Source organism: Alternaria dauci, chromosome 1, assembly GCF_042100115.1.
Source record: "Alternaria dauci strain A2016 chromosome 1, whole genome shotgun sequence".
In the NCBI taxonomy this organism is placed as follows: Eukaryota; Fungi; Ascomycota; class Dothideomycetes; order Pleosporales; family Pleosporaceae; genus Alternaria; species Alternaria dauci.
In genome coordinates, this window is record NC_091272.1 from 450,020 (window position 1) to 461,425 (window position 11,406).

The window sequence follows — 11,406 nt, forward strand, 5'->3', positions numbered from 1 at the left end:
CCTATGTTGTGAATCTCCATGTGTAGGCATTTCATGGGTGGATGGCTTGCGGTGGAGCTCAGGGGAGCGCGGCGGGACGGTCGATTGGATATATACGTGTGTAGACTGTCGCGGCAATGCTTCGAGGTGGTCCATCTGGCCTTGCCGTGGACTGGATGCATAGGCGGCCGTATGCTATGCGCAGGACATACTGTATGGGACGAATGCTGTCTGTCTTTTGCACGGTGCAGCAGCTACCCGCGCTAGACCCTGTTTGCTTGGCATCCATGTGTAGAACATCCACTTATACCCACGGCCATCTGTGCATCCAGGGAAGCAGCTGGATAGCTTCTAGTCGTGTACTGAGCCCTGCCTGCGTGCTCCAATTCCAAGTGCTGCCCTTTTATGCGCCCTAAGCCTGCAGCCAGCGTCTAGAATCCGCTGACAGGCGCCCCTTTCGCGAACTATCCACCTCCGCTCCGCAGCGCGCACGCCAGCATAAACCCTGCCTCGAGGCCCGTACCGCACCATTCCCTCATAGCGCACCACTGCCGCCGCCGCATTGTCGGGCTATCTACCAGGTGGGAACCGCCCACCCACCACCACGTCCACGACCACCAGCATGGCGGCCTCGGTCACGTCCAAGATGGCAGCGAGGGCTGGTGGAGGCCTCTTCAGCCGGGAGCAGTCGGGCAACGTGCCCACGATGCGAGGTACATGACGCCATGGGCCATGAGATGCCAGGCACGCAAAGCTTACCAATCTGCACAGGACTGGTCTCGTTCATCGCTGATCTGCGGAATGCTCGCGCACGAGAACTCGAAGAGAAGCGCATCAACAAGGAATTGGCAAACATACGGTGCGTGGCACCAACACGCTCCCCCCGGGTCCGGAAGGCTAACAGCGCTGCAGGCAAAAGTTCAGAGGTACTTCTCGGACACGCGTCCCCCCCATGATTTGGTCTAACACAATCTCCCCCCAGATGCCGGCCTGAATGGCTACCAAAAGAAGAAATACGTCTGCAAGGTACACATACGCGCCTCACCGCTCTCCCTGCCGCGTTGCTGACCCGCGCAGCTCCTATACATATACATACTCGGTTGGAACGTCGATTTCGGACATCTCGAAGCGGTGAACCTCATCTCGGCGACCAAGTACTCGGAAAAGCAGATCGGATACCTCGCCGTCACCCTGTTCCTGCACGAGGAGCACGAACTGCTGCACCTGGTCGTTAACAGCATCAGGAAGGACTTGCTGGACCAAAATGAGCTCAACAACTGTCTGGCGCTGCATGCGATTGCCAACGTGGGTGGAAAGGAACTGGGAGAGGCACTGAGCGCCGAAGTCCATAGGCTCCTCATATCACCGTGAGTGGCATGGGACGCTTGCAATGGCTAAGCTGACGTCGGGCAGGGCCTCCAAGGCATTCGTGAAGAAGAAGGCCGCTCTCACACTCCTACGCCTGTACCGGAAACACCCAGCGATTGTGCAACACGAATGGGCGGAACGGATAATATCGCTCATGGACGATCCCGACATGGGCGTTGCGCTTTCGGTCACTTCGTTGGTCACCGCACTCGTCCAAGACAACACCGAGCAGTACAAGGGAAGCTACAACAAGGCCGCGAATAGGCTGAAGCGCATCGTCGTGGACAACGAGTGTGCCGAAGGCTACTTCTACTACAAGGTGCCATGTCCGTGGATACTGGTCAAGCTGCTCAAGCTGCTGCAGTATTACCCACCACCTGGTTTGTGTCGCCCCCTGCTGCCAAAGATGCGCGCTGACGGAAACAGAGGACTCTCATATTAGAAAACTGATTCGCGAAGCACTCCAAAAGATTATGGACTCTGCCCTCGAAATGCCCAAGAACGTACAGCAGAACAACGCACAGAACGCCGTCCTCTTCGAAGCGATCAACCTCGTAATACACCTCGACACAGAGCAAGACTTGATGGTTCAGATATCGCAGCGGCTGGGCAAGTTCATCGCGTCTCGGGAAACCAACGTGCGGTACCTGGGATTGGAGGCCATGACGCATCTGGCAGCTCGAACTGAGAACCTCGATCCCATCAAGAAGCACCAGGCGATTATCATCGGGTCGTTAAGAGACAGGGATATCAGTGTACGGAGACAGGGTCTGGACTTGCTATACAGCATGTGCGATCCGACGAACGCGCAGGCGATCGTGAACGAACTCCTACGATACCTACAGTCCGCCGACTACGCGATAAGAGAAGAGATGGTGCTGAAGATTGCTATTCTGACAGAGAAGTACGCCACGGACGTTCAGTGGTACGTGGATATTTCGCTGCGGCTGATTGCAATGGCTGGAGACCATGTCAGCGACGAAGTCTGGCAGCGAGTCATCCAGATTACAACGAACAACGAGGAGCTACAAGTGTACGCTGCGCAAACCATCCTGCAGTACATCAAGTCGGACTGCCATGAGACGCTTGTGAAGATTGGCGGATACTTGCTCGGAGAGTTTGGCCACTTGATCGCGGATAGCAAAGGATGTAGTCCAATTGAGCAGTTCATGGCGTTGAGCGCGAAGATGCGAGGCTGCTCGTCAACTACAAGGGCGATACTCCTGTCGTGTTACGTCAAGTACGTGAACTTGTTCCCCGAGATCAAGCCTCAGCTTCTCCAGGCGTTCCGCGCCTACAGCCACTCGCTCGATTCTGAACTTCAGCAAAGAGCATGCGAATATCTCACCCTCGCCACCATGCCGACGGACGACCTACTACGCACCGTGTGCGACGAGATGCCTCCCTACCCAGAACGGACGTCAGCACTGCTCTCACGGTTACACCAGAAGCACGCCACTACTAGCGACAAGCGAACATGGGTGGTTGGCGGCAAAGACGCGAATGCGGACCTCAAGGAATTTGGTCTTGCAAGGCAGAACACATCTGCTGGCGTCAAGAGAAGCTTCACAGAGCCTGTGCCAAAGGATGCCAAAACTGGCGCAGCAAATGGCGCCAACGGCGCTGCCGCAATATCAAGCGATCTGGAAGGTCTGGATCTCAACATCGACGTGAACAAGGCCTCCAAGGCACCGAACCTTGCCAGCGCTGCTCATCTGAGTCCAGACTGGGAGATTGGGTACACCCGTCTGCTCCTGCGACCAGAGGGCGTGCTCTACGAAGACCAGCAAATACAAGTCGGTCTCCGAACAGAGTACCGAGGACAACTCGGCGCTCTCATATTTTACTTTACGAACAAGTCACAGTTCTCCATGGGCTCCTTCACAACCACGCTCGACAACCGGTCAGCAGAAACCTTGAAAACAGATATCAAGGGCCTCCCGGACACCACCATTGCCCCCGAAGGCCAAACCCAACAAACAATCATGTTCGAATGCAAAAACGTCTTTGTCGACCCGCCTACGATCCGTATCTCGTACCTTGCGGGCGCCCTCCAGGGTCTGACGTTACAACTCCCCGTCCTCCTACACAAGTACATGGAAGGCGCCGAACTCTCTGCCGAAGATTTCTTCAAGCGGTGGAAGCAAATCGGCGGTGCACCGCGTGAACACCAGAGTATCTTTGGTCTGGTAAGCAAGAATAGGACCATGGACAGCGAGTTTGTGCAGAAGGTGGTCAAGGGATTCAAGTGGGGGATTGTCACTGGTGTGGATCCCAATGTCAAGAACATTGTGGGAGCCACGGTGTTGCATAGCAGCGAGGGCAAGTTTGGTTGTTTGTTGAGGTTGGAACCGAACTTTGAGACGCAGGTATGTGCTGATGTTTGATGAAAACTCGAGAGAAGAGGAGAGAGAGATGGCTAATGAGAGAGACAGATGTACCGCATTACGATACGGGCGACTGATGAGTCGGTTCCGCCGGTGCTGGTCAAGGCTATGCAGGATCGACTTTCGCAGGGTATTGAGGGACTGGCTTAGAATGGGTGAATTTCTCGTTCATGGCCATGTCTCTCTTTCACCACCATCAACAACAACATGACTATTCTTACACACCCCTAGGACCGCGATATCTTTTTGGTCATAAACTAATTCTTTTGTCTGGGGTCTGGGCAAGTTGAGAAAGAGAGAAAGAGAGGGAGAGAGACAGTTTGTTTGATGATTGGACTGGCTGCATGTGTAGTAGCGCTTGCTTTTTAAAGAAGGGAAAACATTAGGATATGGCGCATACCCTTTTTTTTCTTGGTTTCTGAATCTGTTCACGTAGCATGATCATATACATTGAGCGTTGTTTCTTGTGGCAGACGGTTTCTACGATGATAGTGATGTGTTGGTGGCAATCCTCTGTGTTCGTTCAGCATCAGACAAATTACCTGAAGTGGTACCGCTCAGGAAAGGGCGTAAGGGCGCAACTGCCTTGGAGCCACGACTAGCGCCTGAAGTACCAATGTTGCCTGAGAAAGCATGCACATTGTTGAGTCATATCGCCAACCACTTTCTACACTCGTGACGAGACGAGTGTGACTGTGAGTGAAACTATTAGGGTGAAAGAGTTGGTAGCGAGCCTACGTATTCGTAGTATGTAGACCTACCACCTCTTGGTTTAGGTTTTACCATTTTGAGCGTGACTTCTTAATACTATGTCACCATACAGCCTCCAACATACGCACCTACGGCCTCTCTTCCTCCGCGTGTTCGAGTGCGGCTGTAGGTACCTCAAACTTCTTGCGACCCCTTGCAAACCAATCCACCATTGCAATGACGAGAAATCCAATAAGGATCGGTGGCGCATAGTTCATAGTCAAGCTTGTCACCGGCCTGGATGCTGGGAACGAAACAAAAATGATAACGTATATCAAGTAAACAATGGCGCAAAGCTTGACCGGAATGCTCCATCTGCCTAATTGAAAAGGCCCGTACTTTGGATGTCTACCGGCAAGCTGGCGAGCCGTGAGTAGCGTGATGGGGACGAGGTATGATACGTATAGCGCAATGGTGGGTAGGGAGATGAGCGAGTTGAAGGCGGCTGCCGAACCGAGATTGATCAGCGACAGGAGGCAACAAATGAGGCCGACTAGGAACAGTGCGGGTATTGGCACTTGGAGTGTCGGATGGATCTATAGCTCTGTCAGTTGAGTTTATCGCTTTGAGCGTGGGTAAGACTGACGTAGGTGAAATGCTGGTGGAAAGGAAGACCCTTGTCGGATGCGAATCGCCAGACTAATCGAGCTACAGAGGCAACAATGTTGAAGTTGCCAACCATGAGTTGGAGCCCCATCAAAATCGTCATGGCTGTTGATGCTGTCTTGGACCCTGTGCTATTGCAGTATGTCAGTGCCGAACCTGTATCGCCTCACAGATGGCGTCACTTACGCAGAGTAGAAGACCTCCGTGATCGGCAAGATTGAATTTGCGACGGCCTCTTCATCTCCAATGCAGAACATCAAGCAAATGCAAAAGGCGATCATCATGATTGCGTTCAAAGAAGTCGCCAAGATCATGGCTTTGGGCACCCGCTTGCGAGGTTCTTTGGTCTCCTCGACTGTGGACTATATTAGCATTGGTATTGGAGCTTGAGCTGAGTTGTGCAACTTACTCATGTGTAGGACACCATCAAAACTACTGATAGGGTATGCTACAGCAAGCATTCCAATAGAAAATGCGACACCAGGGTTGGTCCAGCCGGCATCCGTGTGCAAGGTCATGAAGACGTACTCGGGCGTACTGCGCTTCGCAAGCGTACAGAGTGTCGCAATAATAGCAACAAAGAAGACTACGTGGAAAATGCCACCGATTGTTTCCAAATAGTTGATAATCTTTCGCAAGTAGAGGTTAAGAACCAGCGGAACGATGAGGAAGGCGATCAGGAATACCGTCGAATGCCAGGCCTTGGGCTCGTAAGTCGGACTGTTGAAGATGATCAAGCCGGATAAAGTGTTGGACATGAAGGAGAAGGCGCCGGCGCAGCTGCAAATCCAAGCAATGACTGTGATCCAGCCTATGCCAATCATTAGCTCTGAGCATTTGAGGAGCAGCAACTCCAAGTGGTCGTACCCTGTATGAACCCCCAGAATTCAGGAGCGAATGGAGCGAAGCGCGCCGACCATCTGTACTGTGCACCTACAGTGGGATCCCTAAGGCAGAATTAGCAACCTCGAAAAGCACGATGATTAAAAGCTCAGTTACATAGAGGCCATCTCTCCCAAAGCTGTAGCAACAAGGGTAGAGCCAATGCCAGCGATCATAGATCCCCAGACGAGCGCGGCCGGACCACCATTCAGCCACGCAAGTTGGAATGAGAGACCAACAGCCTCCCATGCTACTTGGAGTGTGAAACCAAAGTTGTTGATGGCGAGTTGGTTGATATAGCGCTGGAACAGCAGTCAGATGGCCGATCCCGAGTAACAGATCAGTGCGACTTACCTGGAATCCGCCGCCACTTGAGGAACCAGAGGGGAGGGTGTCATGCTTGGATTTGTTCGTCTTCTCGTGTAGTCCATCGTGGTAATCAGGAACAGTTGTCGTGACAAGTGCCGCATCTTTGTCCATATTGAGGGAACGAGGAGGAGGATGCGGAGATGCGTCGTTGTCGTGAGCAACCGTCAAAGAGCGAAGCATTGTAAGTGATTATGGATTTTCACTGGATATGGGACTCGGAGGTTTTATGCCGAAGCTGTAAAGCCGACTTCTTGTTGAGCGACCTAGATCCTGAGATCTACGAAGCGAAACGCGGTATACCTACTTCTTGTTTACGTGCCGTGTCCCGGAGGAGGGACGAGCCCCGTTCCTAACTCCCCTGGCGGACTTCAGAATTCCAATTAGAATCATGTAGTCAATCTGCAGACGCACTGCAGACCCCCACCAGTCGCAAAGGAGGCAGTGGGGCTTGCAGGATGCCCACGCCACACGCCTGCATTGACGCGAGGTGTCTGGAACAGGCCACGGGTTCGTTGGGTTTCGAAGTTGCGTTCGAGTATTACTCTTGAGGTGCATTGGCAGAAGAAGTTCCTTGGTTAATATGATCTTATGTTCTCTGCAAGTTGGGAGGGTAGCAGATAGTACCATCGAGGCTAGAAAGATGCAATCTCGTAGTGGGAGATAGCAGAGTACTAATCGAAGGATTGGCGTGTCTGCGCGCGCGGCACGGTAGCTTGCCCGTCGCCGCGCGGACTATTTCATTTAAAAAAAAGGCGTCACTAGCTGTGGTTCGCAGAGCTTCTTGTCTTCTTTTAATCTAGGTCGGTGCGTGAAGGAAGCATGGCTGCGCACGCAGGGGAACAGCAACGGCACGGGCCCGGCCCTCCCGAGGTCCATTAGAACTAACCTTAGAAGTACAGCCCTTTCAGTGTGTACTATACCTATACACGCTCATCGAATTTTGCGACTGATAAGCAGAGGGCAGCTGATTTTCACTGTTTTGGAGTTTTATTTTGATGATACCCAACCACTTGCAGAAAACAGGAAATCTTGCACTCTTCCGACTCGATGATCGAAGCCTGCACGGGCTCTGAGCTATACCCTTCCCACTAACTGTGCCTCACACTCGCATATGAGGAAGTAACTCCGGAGGTCTCTTATCATAGAGCCAATTGTTTTATGCAAACAGGGCTGCATCCTGAATCAACCCAGTGAGCTGGTCGTCGAGGAAGATTATTTCCTATGTGTAAACTTAAACGCCAGCATTTCTATTGTGCCAACTCCATCACTACTTCGTCGCTTTATCATGGCCGGTACTATTCAGCCCATAGCTGCACTCACGGCTGAGGACCATGGCCCAATCAATACGATCGTCTCTATCGTTCTTCCAGTTACAAGTATCCTTATTGCAACTGTCCGCATGGCAATGCGGCGGCAAAAGTTCCATCAGTTCGAACCTGATGATATCGTATTTGGTGTAGGACTCGTATGACTCTACATTTCAACTTTACGTATGCACTTTACTAACAAAGCTTAGTGCTTCGGTGTCTTCACCTCTATCTTGTCTCACTTCTGCGTCAGAGCAGGCCTAGGACGACACCAGGGAACGCTTGACGAAAAACAGGTGGTTCGTTACTTTAAGGTATGCAAATAAACTGTAGCCTACGGACTATGCTAAGAATGAACTTACAGCTTTTCTGGACCACACAAATCTCGGGTGTTATCACTCTTGCTCTTGCTAAACTATCCCTCGTTGTCCTTTTTCACCGCATCACTCCAAAACAAACGGGACCTCAAACTATTCGATGGCTTATGCCTATGGTCGCTGTCTACACCCTACTTTCTCTGTTTTTGATCGCCTTCCAATGCCAACTACCACTACCTTGGGTACTGAGTCCGAAAAATTGCTCTACACATGGCAACGTGTACTACCCGATCACAATTTCTAACATATTGACCGACGCTGTGCTTGCCATCTGGATTTTTCCGATTATTTGGGGTCTGCAGATGAAATTGCATGCCAAGTCTGTTGTATTTTGGTTATTTGGATCGCGTTTGCTCATATGTGTGGTGGATATTGGGCGAATAGTAGTCATCCACAACGCTCTTCAGTTGGAAGATCAAACACGTAAGACTCCACGTCCTTATCAAATATAACACAAGTCTCTTATATGACCTTGGTTTTTGGTTCTCATATCACTGACCATATCTCAGGATCCCAACTGATTTGGGCCGTAATGGATCAAATTGTTGTCCACCTTTCGATTAATCACGCTACACTACCTCGTATTCAGACCTTCCTCTCCCACCTACAAATTGGCGGAATGAGCACGCATATGGGCGCAAGGCGGAGTGGCACACGAACGACGTCCAAAGGGAGGAGCAACGCAGCCAAAACTAGTCAGAACCATTTGAACGGAAACAAAGTGGAGCGCACCTCCGATAAAGCTTGGAACTCATTGTGCAACCGTCTTACTGGGAGTCTTAACAGGACGCCTAGCATCTCTGAACAGCCTCTTAGGTACCAGCAGCAACAAGGCATTGAACTATCTACAATCGTATACTCCGGGAAATGCGAGGCTGAACAAAGAAATGTGGAGCAGGGTAGATCAACGGCTACATCATTATCGAGCGAGGGCTTGGCGGGAGATGAAAGTACAGGCCGGCTGGAGGGTGTAAGAGTACAAAAGGACTTTTATGTAGTTTACAACTAAGCGAAAACTTTTTCGGCGGACCCCAAACACTATTTTGCCTAATAAGGCAATATTGAGGTAGTGAATTACTTCCATCTGATCTTTTTACGTGGTCTTTTTACGTGGTCTTTTAGAGGATCTAGGCAGCGAATTGCTTCTTTCTGATCTTGCTGGGTGATAACCTGGAGACTCCAGGCAGCCAATTGCTTACATCTCATCTGATCTTTTTAGGGTCCGCCGGAAACGTTTTCCCTAGTTTTGGTTCGCTGGGTTCGTCTGAGTCACCGCTGTGTCTGAGTCATCGCTGTACCGTGGTTCTTGGTTCTGGGCGTAGTACCATGGTTGCCGTGAAATCGAAAAAGCATATGAAGCTGGTGTTGCTGGTGTACTGACGAGACGAGTCTTGCACAAATCTCCTACTGTCGCGACTGCTAAAAAGGATATTCCGAACAACCAAAATAAACCGCGCGACATCGCACACCACACCGCGTATCAACACCACACGTTTTGAATATGCCAGTAACAACAACTCCCCAACCCTCTACCTCTCCCTCCACCAAGCCTGTCTTCTTCTGGAAACCAAACGACGGCCACGGCTACCTCTCCCAATGGTACTGGTCCAAGTTCACCGTCGACAACGAAACGTACGCACAAGCAGAGGTGTGGATGATGGTACAGAAAGCGCGATGCTTTGGCGATGAAAAGATTGCGCAACAAATGCTACAGACTACGGATCCAAAGAAACACAAGGAATTGGGACGAAAGGTTAAGGGTTTTGATGAGAAGATTTGGAACGAGCGTAAGTGTTACTCAATCTTACCCGCTGGATAGAAGGAAAGAGGGAGAGATTGCTAACTATGAAATAGGTAAATTGAATATTGTGACGCAGGGCACATATCACAAGTTTACGATCAGTGATGATGCAGAGAACCTGAGGCGTATGCTCCTAGCTACTGGTGAGCGCGAGTTGGTAGAGGCTAGCCCTTTCGATCGGATTTGGGGCGTGGGGTTTACGGAAAGAGATGCCGAGAGGAATCGGCATAGATGGGGACAGAATCTCCTGGGAAGGGCATTGATGGATGTCAGAACGCGTCTGAGGGAGGAGGAAAAGAAGCAAGGTTGATGAGCGGTTCTTTGGGGATATGTGTTGCTGGTGAACGATTTTTCTTATTGATTCATGTTGAGGTGTACCGTTTGATTGAGAAACACCTTCTGCTCATTCTTCTTCTGGATAGTTCACCGAGCCCAAGGTTCACGCTGCAATAGCTCTTCGAACAACGCCTCCATCTCTTCCTTGACGGCCTGCGTCCACTGTGGCGGAAATGGGTAACCAGCCTGCATGTATGAATCGAAAACAAAGTTGCTCCATTTCAGCTTCAGTTCGACTTGACGAAGCTTCCCCATACCTTGGATCGAGTGCAACGCTACTGACAAAGGGCTGTTAAGAGGCAACCTCTCGGATAACTTAAATTCGCCCAGTAACTCATAATACCAAATGCTGCTGGGGAAACAGAAACCGTCACTCAAAACATACTAAAAATCTCAATAATTTCAACACCTAATTGAAGATTCTCCAGAGCCGACATCGAGTTTAATAGTGTGAGAGCGGAGCAAAGGTCCTGACGCAACATAATTCGTTGTGTCAACGTAAAGTAAGTATCATCGTTTGGGTGTTTGTTTCTGAGCACGTAGGGGTTTTTTGTTTATGAGATTGAAGTGTACGGGATCGAAAAGGCCTCGGATAGTGAAGAACGGTATGACGACTTTTCGTACACAGACGAGATTCTTGGGTGAGAGGGCTTTGGAGAAAGCTGCGACAATAGGGTAGCAAGTGCGTTCGCTGTCTGCCAATATGAAAGTGAAACGGTGAAACAAGTAGGCGGGCACTTCCTGTCTAAAGATGGTATCAGCGCAGACAAGGTTCATAATGAGTTCGCAGTTCTCGAAATGAAGCTTGTCGTGTTCATCCAGTGTGACCTTGATGGTCCGGTCTGCGTTGGCGATGATAATGTAATCGTAAATCATCTGACGCAACTCGGTCGCTTGGCGTAAGATACCAGCTTCCGGCTCGACCATGCTGGATATGCGTTGGGTGAATGGGCAGCCTCTGTACTCATGTGCTTGTATCAGAGATTTCGATTTGTTTGTGATTGATATCGTTATGCGGGATGATAGAGCAAACTTGACGAGTGATGGACAGCCTGACGTCCGGCGAAACCTACGCGATGAAAGTTTTCCGACAGGCAGATGGTCGTGTTCTCATCAGATTTCGTTCACCTCCATGTGGCGAAGTCATTCTGGCGGTATTATCTTGAACCTAAAGAGTGGCAGGATATCTGCGAGTCAATTGCGGGTGCCGCATCTTTCGGTCAGCACATGGGCACATGCGACTA

At 50.7% G+C, this 11,406-nt stretch overlaps 3 protein-coding genes across 3 annotated transcripts; 2 read left to right on the forward strand and 1 right to left on the reverse strand.

Annotated features, from left to right (window-relative positions):
* Positions 1-601: 601 nt before the first annotated feature.
* Positions 602-3,884, forward strand: ACET3X_000125 (uncharacterized protein; the record flags this gene model as incomplete). Its single annotated transcript, XM_069446511.1, has 7 exons — positions 602-692; positions 751-897; positions 962-1,005; positions 1,057-1,346; positions 1,393-1,727; positions 1,774-3,716; positions 3,783-3,884. The coding sequence occupies 7 exons, from the start codon at positions 602-604 to the stop codon at positions 3,882-3,884; spliced, it is 2,952 nt and encodes a 983-aa protein (XP_069310367.1).
* A 689-nt stretch (positions 3,885-4,573) lies between these two features.
* ACET3X_000126 (uncharacterized protein) lies at positions 4,574-6,452 on the reverse strand (the record flags this gene model as incomplete). Its single annotated transcript, XM_069446522.1, has 7 exons — positions 4,574-5,020; positions 5,071-5,221; positions 5,277-5,445; positions 5,500-5,901; positions 5,958-6,037; positions 6,090-6,274; positions 6,327-6,452. The coding sequence occupies 7 exons, from the start codon at positions 6,450-6,452 to the stop codon at positions 4,574-4,576; spliced, it is 1,560 nt and encodes a 519-aa protein (XP_069310368.1).
* A 2,981-nt stretch (positions 6,453-9,433) lies between these two features.
* ACET3X_000127 (uncharacterized protein) lies at positions 9,434-10,899 on the forward strand. Its single transcript, XM_069446533.1, has 2 exons — positions 9,434-9,812; positions 9,880-10,899. Exons 1-2 carry the CDS (start codon positions 9,527-9,529, stop codon positions 10,134-10,136), a joined length of 543 nt encoding a protein of 180 aa, XP_069310369.1. The 5' UTR covers positions 9,434-9,526; the 3' UTR covers positions 10,137-10,899.
* The last annotated feature ends 507 nt before the right edge of the window (positions 10,900-11,406 follow it).